General features: G+C 35.1%; 1 protein-coding gene across 5 annotated transcripts in view; it reads left to right on the top strand.

Annotated features, from left to right (window-relative positions):
* The window catches only part of LOC122037285 (AP-1 complex subunit gamma-2-like), a 136,619-nt gene that overhangs the window by 43,997 nt on the left and 67,781 nt on the right, over positions 1 to 24,841 (top strand). For all 5 annotated transcript variants that reach the window (XR_006127598.1, XM_042596737.1, XM_042596738.1 and 2 more), the window contains 4 exons: positions 4,123 to 4,296; positions 14,435 to 14,614; positions 14,781 to 14,935; positions 15,720 to 15,810. Coding sequence is in view for 4 of the 5 variants with exons in the window: in XM_042596737.1 (XP_042452671.1) it covers positions 4,123 to 4,296; positions 14,435 to 14,614; positions 14,781 to 14,935; positions 15,720 to 15,810 (600 nt within the window). In the remaining variant the exon portion in view is untranslated. The remainder of the gene's footprint in view (positions 1 to 4,122; positions 4,297 to 14,434; positions 14,615 to 14,780; positions 14,936 to 15,719; positions 15,811 to 24,841) is intronic.

Raw genomic sequence — 24,841 nt, 5'->3', positions numbered from 1 at the left:
GATAAAATTACACAAGGGTAAAATTTTTTCAAAAACTCACAGTAAACGATATAGGCCGTGGAGCCACGATTGGAGGACATAGTTACTCTTAAGAGAGTCCCAAGAATATGTTGGTTGTGGTTCTGATAACCTTAAGTCCATTAGTGAGGTTCGACTAAAGTTCACTAATAACTATATAGGGTCCGTATACAAAAAATTTGAACATGATCGTAGTTTTGAGTCTCAAGAATACATAGGTCTTTTTGTTGAGTAAATATGATAAGTCTAAGTCCATTAGTGATTTTGGTTGAAATTTTTTTAAAATTCACAACGGGCTAAATATGATGTGGAACCAAGGTTAGAAGGTGTGGTCACACTAAAGAGAGTCCTAAGAATATATTAGTCCTAGTTTGGATTGAATCTAATAAGTTTAAATCTATTAGTAAATTTTAATCAAAACTCACTATTCTTGAGACTCTCTTGAATATTATTATGCCCTCCCTACTTTATGTCGCTTGTTGTTAATTTTGGAAAAATTCCAGCCTTTTTTCAAAGGAGACAAACAATAGTTTTAAAATCCTATAAAACGTGGCTCATTCTTAAAGATTTCAAATGTGCTTCGGTGACTCGCGCGTTAGACGAGCGCGTGACATTCATGTTGATGGACGGAGGAGTATTTTAGGAAAGAGGTATGTGATTTGGTAATTTTTAAAGTATGATGGATAGTTTTGGTATTTGTGAAAGTTGAGTGCACGGTTGAGTGAAATGCCTTATACATTATAACATATTAGTAATGGGGTATATTAAAATTTTTGTATGGTTAAAAATAATTAATATGTTGTTTTTTATTTTAAATTTATTTTGATTTTGTTAAACAAGGCTCATCGTGTGATCCTTTTATAATTAGCTTGACCCATTTACTTATATAGTTTGTGTCACATAACCCATTTAACTAAATGTCATAAACAGGTCAAATGGATCATGTGTTGGATATAGATTTAACCTATATATTAGATGGATTGAGATAGAGTTTGGATTCAATGTGTCAGGTTCAATGAGACACAATCTGCTTATGATCCACCATCTGAATTGCCTCCCTTGTCTGACACCATGCTAAAACAACAAATTTTTCAAGAAGGTATAGAATAGAATCCATCCAAGGTGCTCTCCTGTTTTAACATGCCTCCCACTACCACTACATCCTATGAGATACTCTCTGAACTCCCAAATAGATTTTCTATATAACTAAGAAGTTTTCAAATCTGCCACACCATAGATAAAATGAACCATATTCCCTTTTAGCAGTCTTCTTAGTGAGCCATCATTGTTCAGAAGACAAAGGCGCAAGGCCCTCTTCTTTGGGTTAGAGGATTACTACTGTAATATTGCATCTGGGATGCTGTTTCCACTAATTTCTTATCTAGCTGTCACATAGTTTCATTTAATTAAATTATATGACCTTCAATGTTCATACTGCCATATGAGAACTTCCATCAAGCTCCATAAATCTTATCCAGCAATGACTCATTCACCCACGTCAAGCCAAAGAATGCACAAGAAAGACGATCCACACAGAATTGATTAAAAAAGCACTTCTTGCCTTGGAAATGTGTCTATCATTCTGAGAGTACACCTCAGCAACCCCTTTCTCCAGTTGTAAGCCCTTGGGTACTTAAAAAGGAAAAACACCCTCGATAAAACATAAAATGCTACACACCCTACTTATAGTATGCCTATTGTATATAATGGAAAGAAAATATCAGATTTGTCAAAATTAACTCTTTGATTAACTAACTCATAGGAACAATTAAATGCAGATCAGCATGAATTTTTGTTATTCTTAATTGTCATAAAGAGATCATCAACACACGTAATGTGAGAGAAACTAACACCACCTACTACATGGGATAATTCTGCCTTTCTCGACATTATAATTTACAAGATCAGTAAAAAACTGCCAAAAGATTATAAAGAGATAAAGAGTTAACCTTTACTTATTCCAATCTGATTAGTGAACTCCCCTAAGCATACTCGGTTCACCATGAAATGAAAGGAAGTAGAAGATAGACAAGACATAATCCATCTAATGAACTACTAGGAAAACTCATCTATTCTATAATATCTACTTTTAGTTTGACCTTTTCTAGTACACCAAATTTTAAACTTTCTCTAGCTTTTACTCTAACCTATTTTGTTTTCTACGAATATATTATGCTTAATTTTCTCCCAATCATTGCAACTACCAATTCCACTCTTATCCTCAAGAGTGTTCTTTCTTCCATGTTGCTAACCTATTTCTATTTATCACGAATTAGCTTTTTTTTACCTCATTGGATCACAAGAATGTGAGAAACTTTTATTTTGCATCACGTTTAGGTGTTGAAGTAATGGATCACTCCGGGTGCATCTGATCCATGGTATACAATTTTGAGCTATGCTGCACTGGTGGAATTTACCGTTTCATCCGTTGACTGACACAACACTCGTTTGCAGTGGCCTTGTGACAGCGTGGAGGAAATGTGACCCTGTGAGATCTTGTAGTGGTCTTTGTGAGGTTGCGGAAGCAGCCGTCGCGATGAGGCCTTGTGAGGTTGCAGAGGCATCCATGGTCTTCGCGAAAGCAATTGTGATCGTCCACTACCCTCTGCGATCCTTTGAGACCTTACATTGGCCTCGCAAGGTTGTGGAAGCAACCGCAACCCTTCACGACCTCGTGGTGGCCTTCGCAAGGTCACGGAAGTAGTCGAGACCCTTTGCTATCTCATGGTCACTTTGCGATGTTCCAGAGGCAACCACACCCTTGTGGGGCTCCGCGAAGTCCACTTTTTTTTTAAATTTAAAATTTTTTAATAGTAATTTTTTGTTATCCTATTCCTTTACATCTCTTAATTTCCCCCTCCTATATCATTATTTTTTTTCCTTTGTACATTGTTAATTTTTTTCTTTATCTGTCCTCCTACTTCATTAATTTTTTTCTCCTACATCATTAAATTTGTTTCTTCATCGATCCATGAGAATAAACAAAGAGAAAAGACCTTTTTACCTTTCTAAGGATGATTAATTTTTTTCCCCTTTATCATCCATGAGAAAATTAGAAAAACAAAAAAACTCTTAAAAGATGGTTAATTGTTTTTACTCCATGTGTTCATGAGATAAAAAAGGAAACATATTCTTAGGAAAAATAAAAAAAATAAATATACTACTATGAATTAAATTATTATATATATATATATATATATATAAATTTAATTTTAAAATAATCAAATTAAATCCAAAAATTCAATTTAAACCTACTATATCCTTTTATGCTTATAATAATTAAATATTAATAAAAATAAATTTTAATTATTATATTTATATTTTTTAAAACCATCGTTGCTTGTCCCAAGCCTAGATTAAAAACGTTGAGGGTTGGATTAGGTTGTCGGCCAGGGTCAAACATAGACGAATGCTCTATAAATTAATTTATTAAACTATTGTTGTATATTTATATTTAAAAAAATACCAAAACTGTATTGACACAACACAATATGCGTTGTCATAAATTGAAGCTTCTACGCGACTCGAAATTTTAAACCTGGCCTAGATCATCCTTTGCTTATCGAAGTACCTCAATGGTGAAGGGCTTCCATGTCACTTATGGGTGACATCTAGCCTTACGAGAAATATGTTAAAGGTTCATGTTGATAGGTTTAAACATTTTTAAAGTTGAGCCTTAAGGCGTAATGCATCACTCATCCTTTTTCATTTAGAGTTTGGGTTGTTATGGCTTTAAGCCTCAGAAACTATGGTTTATATCCGTCACAATTTGTTTGTGGCCCTAAGTTCCTTAGTGAGAGTTGTCTTGTGCCCTAGGTATTCTCTACCTACCCACCTGCGTCGTTTTGGGTACAATTACCTTAGTGAGAGTTGTCTTTCACTTCATTTTTATTACACTACACTTTTTGTGTTGAAACATTCTGTGTTGATTTTTTTTATGAGAATAAGAAACTAAATCACTAAATTGTTGCATCTAGACATCCCTTGAAAATTTCTTTGATAAACACTTTTGGTTTAAATTGCTATATCAATCTTCTTGATATTTTCCTTTACTTCAAAAAGATCATGCAATTATGGTAACTTTAAACTTAATGTGCTTTCTAGGCTGCCTTGTGCTCTATCAGGATCATAAGAAAAGTACCAGACTTGGCAGAAAACTTTTTGAGCTTGGCAGCTACTTTGTTGAAGGAAAAGCATCATGGAGTCCTAATATCTGGAGTGCAGCTCTGTACAGATCTTTGTAAAGTCAGTGAAGACGCAAGCAATTATTTGAGGAAGGTATAGAATGAATGCATTGTATATGATCTTTCTTGAAAGCGCTTATATTGCAATTTACAATACAATTCTAGCTAGTTGATGAACCATTGGAATTATTAAATTTATTAGAGAATAGGAGGGTTCCAATTAGATATATTAGAGATTAAGAGGGTTATACTTGATAATGTCGTCAAGTTCTAGAATGAGTTAGTTATTTAATATAGTGGTTAGGTTTTTTGCAACACTGATTAGAGAACATGCTCATAGCATTGTAATTGACGGACAAATATCAGCTGAGGCTTATTGACAAGGGCATTATTTCAACCAATGGGACTCAACAAGCTACCCTGTTGACATGGCACAAATTCTCTACTACTAGTTTAACTGCATGGATTGACACTTGATGGTTTTTGATGGTACTTTATACTTATGATACTCAGATTCAGGGAAGAGTATTTAATATTGCTGCAGATCCTCATTTTTTTACAAGTGATCGGTAGGTGAGTTGGACTCAACTCTGAGTGTGGGTATTGGATGTTTGACTCAGGTTTGGACGACACTGATCTCCTAGTGACAAATCCTACTCCCCTTTTCACAAAGATTTGCAGTTAGCCATAAAAATCTGCAGTAGAGGTTGAGGTTCAAAATCTCGAACTATGCTAATCTCGAACCATGCTAAAGTTTTGGTATTTGACTGCAATGATATTATTATGGTACTGTGTCGGTGTTTCGACTTATGGTGTGGGTGGTGAATGGTAAATTAGTGGGTGAAGAAAATGAAGAAGAAAAAAAGAGAGCAGGCTCTATGCCATCTAGAACGATGTAGTTTTGATACTATATTGTATGAACAGAAGGTAAACAAAAAATAATATTATTTCAATTTATCTTGTAGCATATTGTTGCATGCCAATAGGTATTGAATATCATGATGTTCATCAACATGATGACATAGTGACACATAATAGATCACTGCCGAGTGGTATCAAGATTATGAAATTTATTATAATGATATGTTTCAATTGTGCTGTCTAATACGGTATGAAATTTCAAACTATGGTAGAGGTGACGCACCCAGATCTACACTCCAGGTTCTACAAATCCCCCCGTGTCAGATTTCTCCTATTCTGTTCTTGTATCCAAGCAGCACAGGGCTCTTTGTTGTGCAGATTAGCCAAAACTTCTTATTTTCAAATGCTATGACGTATTTGTCTGCATTGGTGAGCATCATGTTCCATCTATAATTTAGGACTTTGGTGATTACCATGTTTCCAACTTTTCTTCTCCAATCTATTGTCACAACATTACTCTTCCTTTCATGTACAATACCAATTTGCTAGAAACTTGCAAACTTCCAATTTGTTGTTTCTCATCATTTCCCACACTATGATTTAGTTGAAGTAATTTTTCATGCCAATCTTCTTAGTGGTAATCTTGATGTTTACTTAAGTGGTAAGTTACTAAAAAACTACCATCGTAGTCCCTTCACATCTCTTTCCATGATGGTACATATGTTTGTATTACACATACTACTAGGTAAAAAATTTACACTCTACATTCGAGAACTCCTAATTATATCTATAGTGTTAGGACTTTCGTCCCCCTCTACGTTTAGGCAACTATGGATTTTGATGAGTTGCATTAGGGTTCAAGTTAATTTTGTAGTTTGATCTAACTTCATGTGTTATGTTGCACATGATCTACTATGTATGTAGGTTGACTAGGCGTGGCCAAGGTGAGTGATGATTCGAGGTCCGTGAGATGCATTTGAGAGACTGTAACATGGAACATCGGAGCATGGAAGCGGAGGAGGTGAACTACGCAAGCAAAGATAGAGAATAACATGAGGAGTCAATTCGAGTTCCTGAGAGATATAATTTGATGATAGCAGACCTCAAGACCTGGAGGAAAAACATTAATTATCCTTAGGGAGGTTTGTTCTTTTTTTTACTTTCATGGACAGATGAAGGAAGGAAAAATTATTGATGTAGAGGAAGGTTTTTTCTTTTTGTTTACCCTTATGGACTGATGAAGGAAGAAAAAAATAATGATGTAGATAGAAAAAAACAATGTATGAGGGGAAAATTAAGAGATGAAAAGGAATAGGATAACAAAAAATTACTAATTTTTTTAAATTTTAAAATAAAAAAGTAATTTTTTTTTTTTTTAAAAATCAACAAACCTCGTGGTGCTCCATGAGGTTGTAGAGCTGTTGCTAGGTCCGTAGCTTCCTCTGACTTCGCGAGGTCATTGCAAGATTATGGAGGATCTTGGCTTCTTCCACAATCTCATGGAAGGCGACGACTGCCTCTTTGACTTCTTGAGGCTTTTGGTTGTGAGGTCGCGAGGGTTGCAACTGCTTTTGCAATCTTGCGGAGGCTATCGTAAGGTCGTAGAGTGTCATGACTATCTTTGTGCTGTCGTGATGACATCACGAATCCGTGCCAAGCCCATCGGCGTGAGAAACGGTAAATTCCACCCATGCTGACCGGCACGGCTCGAAATTGTATATCATGAAGGGACTTTTTTTTCTTTTCATTTAGAATTTACGGATTAGAAGGGTAATTGATACAACAAAAGTCTTGAAGCTTCTTTCGGTTGAGATTATGGCTATACATTTTTCTTCTCTAGTGGATAAGTCTTCTTCTCCCTAACTAAATAGTCATTAGGAGGATTCTAGCCTACAAAATTAAATGAAAATCATATTGACTCTATAAAGTCTTTTAGTGTGAATCTTATTCACTAGGTAAGCACCTACAATCCTTATTCCCTAATTGAGTCATAAATATATGCTCTTTGGTTCACTGATAGGGTATTGCCTATCTTTGTTGATATGGATTTTGTAGGACATCAAATAAGATGTTAGGTCTTTTTGACGGTGCGAAGGGTCATTTTTTTTTGTACGTTTTTTGGATTAGTTAGTGTTTCTTCCTATAATGGTATGTATATATACCTGACATCAAAATCCATAAGAGTATGCACTAGTCGAGTCTTTAGCATGCTAGCCTCCTTTAACATATCCTTTACATATGTTATGAGATATATCTTCACTTGAGAAAATACTTGGTAATCTTTTAATTGGGTAATTTCAATGGAGTCATAGACATTAATGCTTAGCCTCCTTGATCATATTTTCTTTATTCTATAATGTCTTTAACATATAATATAAAAAGAATATGCCTTCTAGATTGTGATATGAGTAGAATAGGGAGTCATTTGTAGCACTTCTAGGCATGCCCTATTAAAGAAGAGCTAAGTTGAACTTAACCAAATTTTAGGAAATTGTTTCAATTTAGGTATTGCAACCTCTTCAACCTATTGGTGAAAGGAATCTATCACTGAGTAAGAAATCAAGATTGTTCCATATCAACCTTATTAGAAACCAAGGTTTAAAATCTGGACTCGTGCCAAAGTTTCGGTCCTAAACCGGAATGATATGGTTTAGATACCGTATCACTCTGTGCTGATATAGTTTCGGTATTTTTTAAATATAAAATATATTAACTAAAAAAATATAATCTAAATATTTAAAAATAAAAAATAAATAAATAAAATTAATGGGATAATTTTATTAGGGTTTAATTAAACTTATTTAAATTATCTCAATTATATCTAGGAGTTGATTGAAATTATTAAGATAAGTTATTTAATTAAAGCCTAAGTTAAATCTAAGTTACTGCCTTCACCCGTGACTTGTTTGGCGCCACCATCAATTACAGGGCTCGCGTGAGGCTCCGAGGCGGCTGCGGGGCTTGCACGAAGCCTCCGCAGCGGCCACGGGGCCTTGCAGCGCGTAGACACCTCACTGGCGGTGTTGGTCCGGTTGGCGGGCGGAACGAAATATTTCGCTCTTATCGAACGGTACGACACGAGATTTTAAACATGGTTAGAAACATCCTTGTGAAGGACATATTCTTGATTTCAACGTGATGAAGATTCTATTGGAAGACAACAACGAAAAAGAGAAAAAGGCTAACTGAAGGGAGAAAAATATTAATATAATTACCACTATAACTTTGAGTGTAATCCTTTGCTAGTAAACAAGTTTTGTGGTCGACAACAATGTCATCTAGTGAACATTTAAATGAGACAGCCTAGATATGACCCACAGTGAAAGTGAAACATTTCTGACGCATCTAATCTACAAGTGAGACCATTAACTATTGTCATATTCACAGGATGTGAGTGGTTAAGAGTAGGGAAAGAGGATATGTTAAGAGGCTCTTGAGTCTATGATCCATGAACACAACTTAGATGAGACAAACACATGGTAGAGATATCTTTATAGACAAATGAGCTGACTGACTGAATGAAGCACTCGTAATTAGACAAGTCTTGAGTACTCATCCGCTGGAACTGTGGAACTAGATCAAGTTGATGAGGATGTATCTAAGTTACAATTGGATATGGATGATTAGTAGGTGACTTGACATGTCTAAATACTCTACCAAAATGAACCCCCCTTGATATCGCCATTAGGGTTTAGGGTTTACTGAAGTTGTGGCCCAGAGATGTGGACCGGACTTTGTAAAGACCAGAAAGATGTCAGGCTGTGAAGGATCATAGGCAACAACCTAAATGTGGATTGACTGCAGAGAAAGTGTAGGCCAAGCCATCATCCTGATCAACTCAGAAATGATGGGCTGAATTTTGGGCTAGGACTGGAGTGATGAATGGTTATGTATTCTGCACCTCATGATGATGATGGTAGCGTGTGGGAAAACTGCTCCCTAAGAGATGCAATCAGTGACTCTTAGACCATGTGCAGTTGATGTTGGGTTGTAGTTGCTTCTTGCAGTGGCTAAGGAAAGGCATGCATATGCATGGATTATGCACACCTAGGCAATGCTGAGGCTAGTGCTAACATGCTTTCTGTCACTGTTGAGACATTGGTTGTCACAACCTGAAGTCTTCCAACCCTACATAAGAGATAGCCTCCTTGCTTGGACAACATCATCAATGCATCAAAATCACAAGTAATATCTCTAAGGGTTCACCAGGCTATAACAAACATGAAGTCTGGATAATTTATTTAATAATATAGAAAGATTGTTAACACAATGCTCAACTCAAAATAATGACTACTATACTCATGACACAACTGACTAAACTAGATTCATGTTGAAAATGAAAGGAATACACCAAAGTACTAAAATACCAAATGCATAAAGTAACAATTCATGCAATAAATATAAAAAAAACTGAATGGAATCTAGTAGAAAGTCTCCAATACTATTAGCGAGCATCTTTGAGCTAGACCATCCCATATACTCTCCAACCTCAAAAATCTTTTCAAGTTTGCAAATTTGGAGGTCAAAGAAAATGAGGGAGTGATCACACAACACAAAGTGGAGAAAAAAAAAGAAGTGCATGAAAACAAAATAAAAAAAGGAATAATATAATTGATAACTTCTGTTTTATGTTCATGAGAGTCATTTAATTATTACTTCCTTTTTGTTTTTCTTCTTAGTTAGTTTTATCAATTTTCCTTGCTTTCTCATTTTCAACATTACCCAAATTGTCTTCTTTATTTGAGAATCAACATAATTTATTAAGTGGGTGAACGAATTGCAATCCATCCATCAAAAATGCGTCCCATATCTAAATGGGAACAACCTGCAATTTCACCTTATACGAGAACACATTATATATAAATGTAAGATAAGGGTGATATTGGGAGAAACCAATAGATACTAGAAGAAACCAACAGACACCATGTGAACAAGAAATGAGAAAATTATAGTTTGGTGAGAATGTGTTGAATTTCTACTTCTACTTAGTTTCTTCTTTTAGCTCTTCAGTTCGAGTTGAGTATCAATGTGGCAAAAAGCGATTCGCTCGCTCCCAGTACTCCCGCTAATCCGTTCCTAAGCCAACATGGAGGAGGTAAATCACGGGTGGCTATTAGCTATTAGTGCAATGGCCAAGGCATGGGGGAAGTCATGCTCCCCATGCCTCAACCACCGCACCGTCCTGAGGGGACTCGAGTTTGAGTATCAAGCAATAGCTAGAGTTTGACATGAGAGTTTGATTAAATGATAATTTATTTGATCAAGTTTAGAAAATAATTCATTGATTATTTTTAATTAATTTCACTAGAATATCATTAAAGATATATGATGATTGCAATAGGTGTGCATTGATGAAATCAAACTAAATCTTTTAGAAAAACTCTACGAGTTCAATGAATGTATAAAACATTTTCAAATTTGAATTTAATTTTATTAAACAAATCTTGTATACAAAATTTTCAAATTTAATTGAATTTGATTCGAGTTTCATATTTTTTTTAAAAAAAATTTAAACATAAAACAAAATAAATTTAATTACAAAATTTAAAATCTAAGTTAAATCTAAAATATAATATTTTACTTTTGAAAATAAAAAAAATCTTAGATATCTCTATTTTATGTTGATTGTAATAACTATGCTTACATGAAAGAAACAAAAAAAATTAAAATCAAACCAGAGAATTTTAAATTATTTCATTTCATTGAAAAATTTTATTTTGGTTTTATTAAACAAATATAAGAAATAAAGTGATATTTATGAAATGCATATAAATAAATTTCAAACACAATTACATAAATCCATAAAATTATATGCTCATTCGAAATAAAATTAGATCAACAAAAATGCTTCAAATTTGCTATAATGTTTCAGAATGCAAGACCATAGCATGCCTCATTTATGGAACACCAGGGATGGGATTATTTTCATATTACTCATTGCAATGTTCTACTTACAAAAGTTGAATAGATTATAAATTGTTATAAAACAAATAAAGTATATAACATACAAGTGAAATAAATTTAAAAATTAAAGCTTAATTTGTTGTAATTATTTTTAATTGTAAAGTCTAAGATGATCAAATTAATCAACAAATATAAAGAGAAGAACAACCTTATATTATCAATTTAATTAATTAAGAAAAAGGGCAACCTAGACTATGAAATTCCCACCAATGCAGATTCCCGAGGAAGGGTTGGACCATATTAGTGGTCTATTGTATGCAATCTTATCCTATATTGCACGTGACTTTCTACGACTCGAACCCCATGAACACAAGGTTCATGACAATAACTTTACTGATGTGTCAATGCTCCCTTCTAGCAATCTAATTAATTATCGAGTAAAAAATTAATTATAATAAAAAGTCAATTAAAAGTTTTAACTTAAGTAAAATAATAGTTCAATTAAATAAGTATTAAAATCATATTGACACACTATGGTATTGAAAATGTATCATTGTGATAAAAGATCGAAACTACTCCGTGGCTTGACATTTTAAATCTTGGCATGGAGGGATGCTGCAATTGTAGCATATAGGTCTCTCTCCATTACTTGTGGTGAGAGAGACGAACAATGATGGGCATCAAATACATGGAGGAGTTATTCCTATTAGAACTTTAGATTGCCCTTTCATTCTCTCTCCGTATATAGATATTATTATAAATATAAAATATTACAAATGGATCCTTGTATTACAATATTTACAAATGAGCCCAATTAGCTAATAACAATATTCTTTTGCACCTTTCTCCTTACTGTATTCTTTGTTTAGTGTCCTAGTGATGGTCATAAAATTTTTTGGTATTTTGTTACCTTATAATCACTCATGCATGACTTCGCTATTTTTAATGTAAGAATAGTCTGATGTATCTTAAATTTTCTCTCTTTTATGTTGAGATAAAAATATAATTTGTACTTCTATTCATGTATGGATAAGGGACAAAGTAAGAGGATTTCTTTAATACCTTTCAATATTTTCTATTTAGTCAAGATATTCTCAATCTGTCATTTTTCTCCTGTGCACGTTAACAGAATAGTATTGGATAGAGGAATAATAGGCATTTAGTTGAGACTGCATAAATCTTAATGCTTAATATGAGGGTTGCTCTTTAGTTTTGGGATGATTCTCACATTGTGCTTTGTTATAATTCACATGCTTTCTTCCATTCTTCATGTCAAATTTCTTTGTTTATCCTCTTGTGTAGTTTTTCTTCATTCTCTTTTGCTTCATCTGAAGTATTCAGTTCAGTTGCACTCTCAATATCTTGATTGGTAGAATTGGACAAACTCCTATGCTATCCCTATCTTATGTATATTTATGTTTTTGGATACAAATAGTGGTCCATAACTCATTATATCAAATTGACGGATCCAGTGTTTTGTATCATATAATGATCCATAATGCACTAGGACAAGTATGATGTCCTGTAACACATGAGCATCTTTGCTGGTCCATGATACTTTTGTTACAGTATTTGGATCAAGAGTGAGGATTAAATACAGTAGGTAGCTAGGTGTTGATATTAATAGAAATGTTTACATGTGGTTAATGAAGGTGTTGGTGTTAGAGTCATTGTTACATACAAAAATGTAAGCTTTATTATGAAGAAATTCAGTAACAATTCAAACATAGGTTTAGGATATCGTAGATAATTGTTTATATATTATATGCAACCTGCATTTGCAAAGGTCCAAAGATTAACTATTGTTCACAGAAAGTTGTTTGCGCTGAATATTATCAAATAAATTATTACTTATTCTGGTTTTCTCAAATAACAGTGGCTTATTGTTTTGTGATTGTTTAATACTTCTATAAATTATGTTTTTGGTGTGATAACATGTAGAAGTAATTTATTCACTTATTTTGCAAGTATTCAATTATATGGATGTTGCTTACATGATGTGTTTTCATGGATGATTAAAATAGAATGTTCGTACGTCATCATGTGTTTTTAATTGTATGATTACTTACATTATTTTGGATTGCATAGGCCCTGCATATAGGACCACATATTTGCATATATGCTATGCTTGGGTATAATTGCATATCACCTACGTACATTTTTCAAACTTTGCTCAAGATTTACCAAGATTTTGTCATGTCACACACCTTTGGAAGGTTTGTCTGCTCCCTTTGTTAGTCTAGAACCAACCTACAGTGCATTCCATTATTTCTCATTTTGGCATCATCACAACAATTAACATTGAGTCCTTAGAATGGTGCATAACATTGTCTAGATGTTATTTTTTGGCCTGGGTCTCGGTCTCCTAATGTTGTGCCATGCTTACTTTCTGAATTTGGCATCCCTTCTTGGCTCTTTGCGCTATATTGGAGACACACTTGGACATGACCCCTTTAGTTCTCTTCCCATTTAGGATTAAAGCTCAATGCTCTTCCCCATTTAGTTGTGGTGTCTCTACCTCTCCTTGTGGGATGACTTGTGCCTTTCCAAGTAGCCATTGGTTATCTCTTGTTGGGTCAGGATAAGCTGTGGTTTTATATTCCTCTGACATGTTTACATTGGTTTCCTCATCAAAGTAGCGTCTACCATGGTTTAAAATATTGATCCATTTCGAAATTTGGTACAGTATCAATATGATTTTGATATTTTAAAAATATAAAATATATTAATTAAAAATAAAATTTTTAATCTAAATATAAAAAAGAAAAAAGAAAAAAGAAAAAAAGGTGGCGGGGGCACCACAACCCTGCAGATGTCGTGAAGGCCCTTGCGGGGTCATGAGGCCCATGCGAGGTCGCGAGGTGCCACGGGGTCATGGAGGTCCCCGTGAGGTGCTGTGGGGTCGCGGAGGTCTCCGCAATATCGCGAGGTGCTATGGGGTTGCGGAGGCCCCCACGAGGTTGCGAGGCGCCGCGACCCCTTCACGACCTCGCAGAGGTCAACGCGGGATCACGACACCTCTGCGACCCCACAGAATAGTATTTGTGGTGCGTGCTATCAAATGCTAGTATTGGGCGGGTGTGATTGTCCCATTATATTGGGATATGCGGAGCAATATCTTGCTGAGTAGGAACTTAGTTGCATTATTGTCTTATCCATATTTTTTTTCTCTATCTTTGTGGTTTTTTTATTAATAATACACTAAAAACTAATGCCTTTGCCTCCCATATCTTAATAAGCTGATGTTTAAACATTCAGCAGCTGCTAGTCCCAACTATTTGTTTGTATTCTGCATGTGTAAAGAATTTGAATAACATTTTTTGATATTAAGTTTGAATGTTGTCTTTCTTTGTAATCATGCTATATTTTGTTTTTTGGTTATGCACTTTCTGGATTCCATAAACTGTTATCCTTGTAGTTGCTTAAATGTTGTTCATGCTGTAAATTAGTTTCCATTTTAATTATAGAACTGCACAGAAGGATTGGTTCGAATACTGAAAGATGTTTCTAGTAGCCCATATTCACCTGAGTTTGACATTGCTGGGATTACGGATCCCTTCTTACATATTCGGGTTCTTAGGCTGATGAGAATGTGTGGCCAAGGAGACTCCGATACCAGTGAATATATAAATGATATTCTTGCACAGGTCAGTTTTCCTTTATATTCTCTGATTTTTCTAATTTGATACTCACAATTTCAATTCCATGTAAGTAACAATACTTCCTAAGCTAAAATCATGAGTTATGCGATTGTAGCTAGAATTTATTTGATGAGTATTAAACTTAGTATCACTATCTGTTTTCCTTCCACAGGTTGCTTCAAAAACTGAATTAAACAAAAATGCTGGGAATGCTATTCTATATGAATGTGTGGAAACTATAATGGGTATAGAAGCTACTAGTGGTTTGCGTGTGCTTGCAATTAATATTCTGGGTAGATTCTTGTCAAACCGTGACAATAACATCAGGTGATTCCTGTTTCTTTATAACATCAATATATGTTTTGAATCAATATTATCATATTTGAGTCATTAGATAACAACTTATTGTTGAGAATTTTGTGCCCATTGATAGCAATGATGGTAAAAGGCATCTTTCTCTCTATTCTGCACATGCTTGCATTAAATTTTTGTATGAAGATATTGGTGCCATCATTTGTGCATACCTTTGTTATTCCAAAGAATAAATTCTACTTGCTAGAGGATGAATGCATCCCTCAAAGATCTTGAAGACTTTTTTGTCCTATATTTACGCTATGATATGATTGACTATTGCAAGAAAAGAAATGAAATTTGAGGGCTATAATTTAAAATTTCTGGTGCTAAGATTCAGCTGACTTTGTGGGGATCATATTTTTTTTACTCCTTTAATAATAGCGATGCAAGTTGACATTGGGACAATCCTTAACTTACAATAATCAGTCTAGCTATTTATGAGCTATATTACTATGACCCAATATAAGTGCCACGTATACTAGTCATATATATAGCGAGATTTTTAAAGATAAAAGGTAGTGCTTGCAAACTTTACCCTGTAATAATTCCAAAAGACACGGCTCCTTTGGCAAGTTTGCCATGCAATTACAGTTAGATATGCAATTGCATTCAGCCAATATTAGTAGTAAAGATTGTGCAATCCAGTGCTGTGAAAACCAGTCATCAGCATAAGGAAATTCACTGTAAGAAGAAAATTGCATTCAAGTACATCTAGATATTACTTCTTGAGAACATTCTTTCTTTTGTTCTTTGTCAGATATGTTGCCTTGAACATGCTTATAAAAGCTGTTGCAGTAGACTCTCAAGCAGTACAGAGGCACAGAACAACAATTCTAGAATGTGTCAAGGTATTACTATTTCTCAATAAATGGTTTGAACTTCTGCCAAATTGAATAATCAGTGTTGTGCTTTAACAGCTGTTTCCATGAAAAGATGCAATATAAAGTCAATCACACTCTTTCTATTATGTTGATACTCTTTTTTCATGACAAATCCGAAAATGTAACTGGTGTATCTCTAGTTTTTATTTTCTTAGAATTGCATTATTGTTATCATGAGAGGACTGGGTCATAATATTTATGAACTCAACACAAACTCCTATAACTAAAATATCTGATGTGGGACTAAACCCATAACACTAACAACTCCAACCTAGGAGGAGGAGGAGGAGGAGGGGGGGGGGGGGGGGGGGAGGGTTGGGTGGCCCATTAACTTTAATAATCCTCAAGTTGGATTACCAATGGATTTTTAAAGTAAGTCACCCCTCGAATACCTACTATCTTTTCTCCTTCCGATAGGCAGAAAAACCTCTCACAAAAATCAAAGCTTATGCAAACGGATAGAGCTTCAAAGTAAACTTGTAGCCCAAAAATAAGTCTGTAGCTCTTTCTCTATCTTTTCTAGTCTAGTATGAGCTCCCCTTTGCTGGCAACTTGAGGTCTGAGGTTTGAATTTTGGCATAACCGAGGTAAATACCTCCCTCATGCGCCGGTCACTATTCCAAGGGCTAGTAGCCACTCATGATTTACCTCTTCCGTGTTGGCCCTACGACGGATTAGCGGGGGCACTGGGGGCGAGCGTAGTCGCCTTTTTGCCAACTAGTATGATCTCCCTTTACCTGTCTTCAAGTTGGCTCCAAACATCTTTTTTGTTCAATTCTAGTTGGCTTAACTTGTTTTTTCAATTGACTAGATCATGTAAGCCTTTGTTGATTACACTTGCCTCATGAATCAACCTTTTTTTAGTCAACCAAAGTGTTCATCATGTAACCCTTGTTTGACACTTCTACCTTTCTCAATCAACTCAATAGTCTTATTTTTAATTTCAATAATGGTTCCATCAATTGCCCAATCGTCTAAACTATGTTTTTGTCTAATGTCCTAGTTAACTTTTGAATAGAGAGCAATTGTTTTACACAAGAAAGTTCTTCAGTCAACTACCTAGGCTAGTGGACTAAATCTGTCTCAATCAATTGAATTTATAGTCAGTTGACTAAAATCGAAATAAAATTCTTTTGTTTATGTGTTTAATATCTTGAGTCGACTCCCCAGTTGACTCAACACATTAGTCAACTAGTAGTAACCATCAATCTATTGAATTAACTACAACCCCAAAATATTTTTTTCTTGGTTGAGTTCTTGTCTATGTAATTTTTAACCAAAACTAAAATAGAAGTCACTCGTGGACTTTCATAACTCACTTTGAGGTTACCTCCCAAGAGACTTTGCCTTTGAGTCTTCTTCTCCTACTAAGAAGCTTAGCTTCCAAGTCTTCCTTGTTTGTGGGGTATCTTAATGTTCTAGAACTTCTTCAACCACTAAATGTCAAATCACTCTTGACCTACTTGGTTTTCTCCATCCGCTAAGTTTTTTTTTTGCATTTCTCCTCTGTCAATGGCAATTGAACTTCTCCATTTGCCAATTAGCCAATTAACCTTCTTCACCTACCTGAATTTCTCCATCAATGGGCTTACACTAACTTGTCATGGATCTGCACTTATAGACTCGACAAACTTCATTAGTAAATACAACATTAGCCTAACTTAAATCACTTACTAAATATATCAGCATCAGTACTTGGTCGAATGGGACCACTTCGTGGACCACTTTGGGCTCGACTAATCAATCTCTTCATTTTTTATGTTAACAATTTGTTTTGTTTAAGTTAGGTTAAATCAAAGTCCATTTTTCGCCATTTACGGTAAAATGAAGTGAATTGAAGGTTCTAGCTTAAACTCTTCATTCCCTTGACCGGAATGATATAGTTTCGATACCGTATCGTACCGTGCCAATACGGTTTTGATACTTTATATATATATATATATATATTAAATATAATTTAAAAATAAGTTGTATATTAATTTTATGTAACTTGATAACATATCTTCCTCGAAACATTCTAAATAAAGGACAAGTAATCTAAAGTATTTCCTAGGCATAAGGATCAATCATTCATATTAACAAAAATATATATTTCATATGCTTAAGAAGTAGAAATCTAGAAGTAGAGAAATAAGTATGTTAATATTCATGGTTCCAAATCTAAAAGAAGAGAAATAAGTGTGTCAAAATGATCGTTATCAACATGGCAGCGCTTATTCAGATTCCCTATTGATTAAGCGCTTGCTTCACATACAGGATCTCTACTTAGATGTTGCTGAGTCACATGAGGTGGCTAGATAGAGACTTGCAAACGAGAGAGGAGTAGCCCGACCTTACAACTTCTTCATATGCCCTAGTTCCATGGTGCAATGGGTTCGGATAATATGGAAGCCCTATGTTCATCCGAGTCATGTAGTCACCTTCTGGATGTTGGCACAGTGAAGGCTTCCCACTTGAGATCGATAGGATTATTTGGAGGATTGACAGTACACTTTTCGGATAGTGCTAGAGACATAGGAGTGCCCACACATTGTAAACCTATTAAGGAGGATTCGAGGATGACCTCATATGTGCCCAGAGATATCCACCAATCAAAGGACGATTTGTGTCTTTGGATAGCATTATTGTAGGAGTAGGGCGGAGACAAAGGCTCGTCATTTGGCCTTGTTATCATTGATATATTATGTATGGAGGGCTCGAAATCATAGTTTTTTTAGAGAGGAATAGTTAGATGTGGAGAGGATATTAAGGAGCGTGAAGATACATGTCTATAGGTCTTTAGGCATCTATTTAGATCTGATACTTCATTAGACATGATTTTAATAGACCCTAAAACTTCTATTTGTATATTTTGGATATATAATATATGAGACATCATTCCTTTACCCTTTTACTATATAATAGCAAATTTAGTCAACACTTTTAGTTATACTCAAAATAAAAAAATTATATTAATTCATAAAAAAATTAAATAATTTAAATAAATGTAACATAATCATTAAAATATATCTAAAAATGTCGAAATAAAAGATCATGACCTTTATAAATACACGGTCTCAACCTTCCCTTTGCAATAAATTTCAAAATTGAAGATCAATCTTTATCAAATGCAAGCTCGACTTGATGCATTTGCAATAAAGTTATAATTAAAATTATTTGGTTATGTGTAATAATAATAAAAATATAAATTTTAAATTTCTATATTCAACTATTTTTGTAAAGATTTAATAACCATCAAACATCTCATGAGATAAAATCAAAATTTAAACTCAACTTTCAATATCTTAAATAACCTAATAGTAATCATTTATAACAATTAAATAATAATAAAAATATATTTTTTAATTACTATATTTTATATGTTAAAAAATACAGAAACTGTATCAGCACAACACAATATGATACTAAAATTGTATCATTTTGGTCATAAATCAAAATTTCGATATGATCTAAAATTTTAGACCTTATTTGCACATGACATTATTTTCGTCGATTAGACATGTGAATGAATAAATGATAAGCTCGAATCTTGGCAAGAAATACTAGAACAAGATTTTAGACTTAGTAGAGTAAAGATAAAATAGGTGAAATTTAAATTTGTACTAGTAGGCATAGCAAGACAATTACTAAGAACGAGATGACGAGTTATCTATTCTAAAAGCTTTAATAATCTATGAAAAAAGTATGGAGTGGTTGATAGATGTTTTATAAAGGACACAAGTAGGATGGTTGAAATGGAGGAGTACGTCATATGCTCTTTATGATTATAAGATACATTTAAAGTTTAAAGGGAAGTTTTATAAAATAGTGGTTATATTTGCTATATTATATGAAGTTAGAAATGTTGGACTTTGAATCAAACACATAAGTAAACAAATGAGTCATAAATACGAGGATATTAAGGTAGATGTATAAACATGCGAGGGTTGCCATCTATTGAGAGAAAATTTTGAGAAACACATTTAAGATGGTATGGACTTGTAGATAGATGACCAAGAAATGCCTTAATTAAGCAATATTAAATTATAACAAATACACATTAATCGAGGAAGAGGAAGACAAAAGAAGACTGAGTTAGCAATAATAAAATATGATAAAATTTATTAAAATATGAATGATAATACAGTAGGGGATCTAGCTCAATAACATAGGAGAATTTGTATAGTTCCCCATTTAATGGATAAAGACTTGGTTGTTGTTGTTGTGAATATTCATTTAGTTTCATCAATTTGTCTCTTAAAGTGCACCATTTTCTTTTCCATGATGCCATTTTGTTTGATGCTATGTCTAGAGTTGCTTGAGCAATCGATTTCAACCATTTTCATTCAAATTGGATGTAGACTAAAAGATTATTAAAGCATTGCTTATAAAGGCCTCAGGTTGTTCGTTTAGGATTTTTTGTAACCAAATGCAAGTGAAACAACACTCTTAAGCGATTGCTAGCTATGCAAAGGTTTTATTATGTAAGTTCTTTTAATCTCCTCTCCTTAGCTATTCATTTCATTTCTTATAGAGAGGAAGGCTACTTATAATCATTCTGAAGGATTAAGAGTTAAAGAGGCTTGCTCTATTGTCTCTTTCAAAGAAACGGTTGTAGTGGATTAATCGTAACTTATTTGTTAAGGAGATTTAGAGGATCTTTAGTAGCCTTTAGTTAGTGTCTTATGGATCTAAGGTGATTTATGAGGTCCTAATATCAATTAGATAAGGCACGGGAATGCTAAACTTTCACTGGTCAATTTAAGCTTTTGGTTAACCAAATGGTTAGCATCGGTCGATTTATGCCTTTAGTTGACCAAGCAAATAGCTTTGGCGAACCTAAGTCTTTAGTCGACTAAGCATTTAACTTTGATCGATCTATGCCTTTGATCAACTAAGTATGTAGCTTTAGCTGACCAAAGATCAAACCTTATCTCACAATGACTATATTTAATGCTTTAGTTGATTGAATCCTAGACCTATTAGATCTTTGCAATTGTTTTGCATACAAGATCTTGCACGAAAAACACTTTCAAAAGCAAAAAAAATATTTTTAATAGTACTCAATCTTTCTCATGTCCAAAAGAACCAATGAGCTCATTTCATGAAATGGAGGGTCTATCTTTCGTTTAAAAAGTTCTATTAGTTACATCCTTCTATCTATAGTGCGAGGTAATGTTTGCACTCTTGTGTTCATTTCTTGTATCCTTGTGAGAAATTTAAAAATCTCACTTATAGGGGGTCACACTTTTAAGCTTGCAAAACCCACCTATATGGGTTAGAATTTCATCCTTTAGTGCAATTATCCTCTATAAATAGCATGCTACTCATTTTTTTTTTAAAATTTTATAACGAGTGATTTAGTGAATTTGTGCGAGGTGATGCACCTTAGGTCTACTATGTTATATGAAGTTGGATGTTGGGCTGTGACTCAAGCACATGAGCAGAAGATGAGAGTTATAGGAATGATGATATTAAAGTAGATGTGCGAGCATATAAGGATGGACATGATAAGACATGAGAACATTAGAGATAAAGTCAGAGTTGCACTTATTGAGGAAAAATTCTGAGAAACACGTTTAAGATGATATAAATATATACTATCAATAAATGCTCCAGTTAGGCGATATGAAAGTATGACAAATATACATATTCAATAAGGAAGAGGACTAAAGAAGACTTTGTTAGCAATGATAAAATAAGATAAAATTTATTTAAATATAGATGATATAGTAAGGAATAGATTCTGTTAAGCCGTGTCTTAGACACCACGAAGTTATTGTCTTATATAGAGGAGAATATACATCATAGTTACAATAATACCCCTAGTTATATTACAATATTCCAACACTCCCCCTCAAGTTGGAGAATATAGATCATATGCACCAAGCTTGTTACATATGTATTCAATTCGGGGACCTCTTAGTGACTTAGTGAATATATCTGCTAGTTGATCATGTGAGTTGACAAAACTAGTAGATATTTTTCCCGATATGACCTTCTCTCTAATAAAATGGCAGTCAACTTCAATATGCTTTGTCCTCTCATGAAAAAGTTGATTCGAGGCAATATGCATGGTGACCTGATTGTCACATATAAGTGACATTTGTGTAACCTCCCCAAACTCGAGTTCTTGAAGCAACCGTTTTAGTCATATAAGCTCTTGATTAGTTATGGCCATAGCTCGATACTCTGCCTCTGCACTAGATCTTGCCACAACATTCTGCCTTTTTGCTTTTCTAAGAAACAAGGTTACCTTTGACAAATATACAAAACTTAGAAGTGGACCTTCTATCAGTGGGAGATCTTGCCCAATCTGCATTAGAGTATCCTACGACTCGAGTATGTCCTTTGCCTGCATACAAAAGACTCTTTCCTAGTGCACCTCTGATATATCGAATAATACAAGTCACAACATCCCAATGTTCTTTGCATGGAGAGTTGAGAAACTGACTTACTACACTTATCACAAATGAGATATCCGGACGAGTAACAGTAAGGTAGCTTAGTTCTCTACTAATCGTCTGTACTGTTCATGATCTGGAAGAGAATCCCCCTAATTTGGCATGAGCTTGACATTATGATCCATAGGGTTGTCTACTGTCTTTGAGTTTAACATTCCTGTTTCTTCTAAAATATCCATTGTATACTTCCTTTTGGATTTGACGATCCCCTGTTTAGACTGTGCTACTTCTATTCCCAAGAAGTATTTGAGTTTGCCAAGATTCTTTGTTTGTAAATGTTTGAAAAAATGTTGTTTCACTTGTGAAATCCCAAGATGATCACTACCTGTGATGACGATATCATCAACATAAACCACTACGTAGATGCAATCAGTGGATGAGTTGCGATAAAAGACAGAATGGTCAACCTCGTTCTGAGTCATGCCAAACTGTTGAATTATAGTACTAAATCTACCGAACCATGCTTTGGGTGATTGCTTGAGGCCATATAAAGATTTTCGCATGCGACATACAAGACCAGAAGACTCCCCTTGAGCAACAAAACACGGAGGTTGCTCTATGTAGACTTCCTCGAGCAGATCACCATGTAAGAATGCATTTTTGATGTCCAATTGATAAAAAGGCCAATGGCGAATCCAACAGTTGACAGGAATAGGTGTACAGAAGACATCTTGGCAATAGGAGAAAAAGTATCCCCATAATCCAATCCGAAGATCTGAGTATAGCCTTTAGCGACGAGGCGAGCCTTAAGTTTATCAACCATACCGTCTGGACCAACCTTCACCGTATACACCCATCGACAACCAACAACTGACTTCCCAGGTGGTAGAGGAACGAGGTCCCAAGTCCCACTACTCTGTAAAGCACAAATTTCATTGAGCATAGCTTGTTTCCATCTTGGATGGGCAAAGACATCACCTGCAGTCTTTGGAAGAGAAACAGACAATAAAGAAGAAAGACAAGAATAATAGGAAGGAGAAAGACGATGATAACTCAAAGAAACATAGTGAGGAGAAGGATTACAAGTGGAACACATACTCTTTCGAAGTTTAATGGGAATATCAGAGTCAGGAGATGAGAACGGAGGAAACGACGAAGGACTTGGCTCCAAGATGTGTCCACGACAGTGTCAGTGCTGGGCGGCGACAAAGGAGGACGAGAACGGCGCTGATAAACCTACAAAGGAGGAGACGAGTTTGGGGATGATAGAAGCGCCACCATAGGACAAAAGATAGTCACTGGTGCAGGTGGAGAGGGAGAAACCTCGAACTGGGAAGCAAGAGACCCAAAAAAATGAAATCGAATCAAAGAATGTAACATCAGCGGAGATGAAGTACCAATGAAGAGTAGGGGAATAACACTTGTACCCTTTCTGTGACCGTGGGTACCTAAGGAAAATGCACTTATGAGATCGTGGAGAGAGTTTATCAATACCAGGATTAAGATCATGAGCAAAACATATAGAACCAAAGACCCGAGGTGGTAAAGGATGAAGAGGATAATGTGGGTAGAGGATATGACGAGGTAGTTTACCCTGGAGAGTGGAGGAAGGCATGCGATTGATGAGATAACACGCAGTAAGTACGATATCACCCCAAAACTGATGAGGAACATGAGAATGGAGAAGAAGAGTCCGAGTGGTCTCAAGGAGATGACGATTCTTGCGTTCTGCAACTCCATTCTGTTGAGGGGTATGAGGGTAAGACGTGCGATGCAGCACACCATGAGATGCCAAGAAGGAGCGAAACTGAGTAGAAAGATACTCGCGTGCATTATCACTTTGCAAAGTTTGAAGAGAAATACCAAATTGAGTTTTGATTTCATGAAAAAAAAATTGAAAGATAGAAAATAATTCTGAACGTTCCTTCATCAGACATAACCATGTACAACGGGAAAAATCATCTATAAAAGTAACAAAATATCGTGATCCCAATCAGAAGCCTGACAATCCTTAAACCATTTCAGAAAGTCATTATAGGAAGGTGGTGGGGTCAGATCCGGTGTTAACTGTGCTGTGGAAGCTGAAGAAGCAACAGAACTCTGAACGATCTGAGCAGCACGAGGAGGTCGACCATGCAGACCCCAGCACTTATCAATCGTGTGGCCCGGGCGGTGGCAATGATCACACCAAGCACGACCTTTGCCACCCTTGCGAGGCGGAGGTATGGTGTTGTGTCGAGAGACCAAAGCTGACGAGTCAACAAGAATGGAAGGAGGCATCGTCAATATCTTGGCCGGGACACGGAGGAGAGTTGCCCAAGTATTGTCCATGATAGCTTCTATGGGGCTGCCCAAGATCTGATCACGAACATGAGAATAATCTGTGGGCAGACCATATAAAGCTAGGGACATAAAAAATTTCTTCCGATTTTCAAGCTCTTCAATAGGACTGGTCGCAGGTGGTAGCAGTTCATTGAAGTCACAAAGAAGGCTAGAGACCGAACACAGGTAAGTTGACATTGAAGTCGCCGAGAGGTGTTTGTAAAGAGTTGTTGAGCCTGTGTCCAAACAGCTTTACAGGTTTTGTGAGTACGAAAGACATTTCTAAGAGATGG

Source organism: Zingiber officinale, unplaced genomic scaffold, assembly GCF_018446385.1.
Source record: "Zingiber officinale cultivar Zhangliang unplaced genomic scaffold, Zo_v1.1 ctg250, whole genome shotgun sequence".
Classification (NCBI taxonomy): Eukaryota; Viridiplantae; Streptophyta; class Magnoliopsida; order Zingiberales; family Zingiberaceae; genus Zingiber; species Zingiber officinale.
Note: the sequence above shows the minus strand (reverse complement) of the source record. Positions and strands in the feature narration are given on the sequence as shown.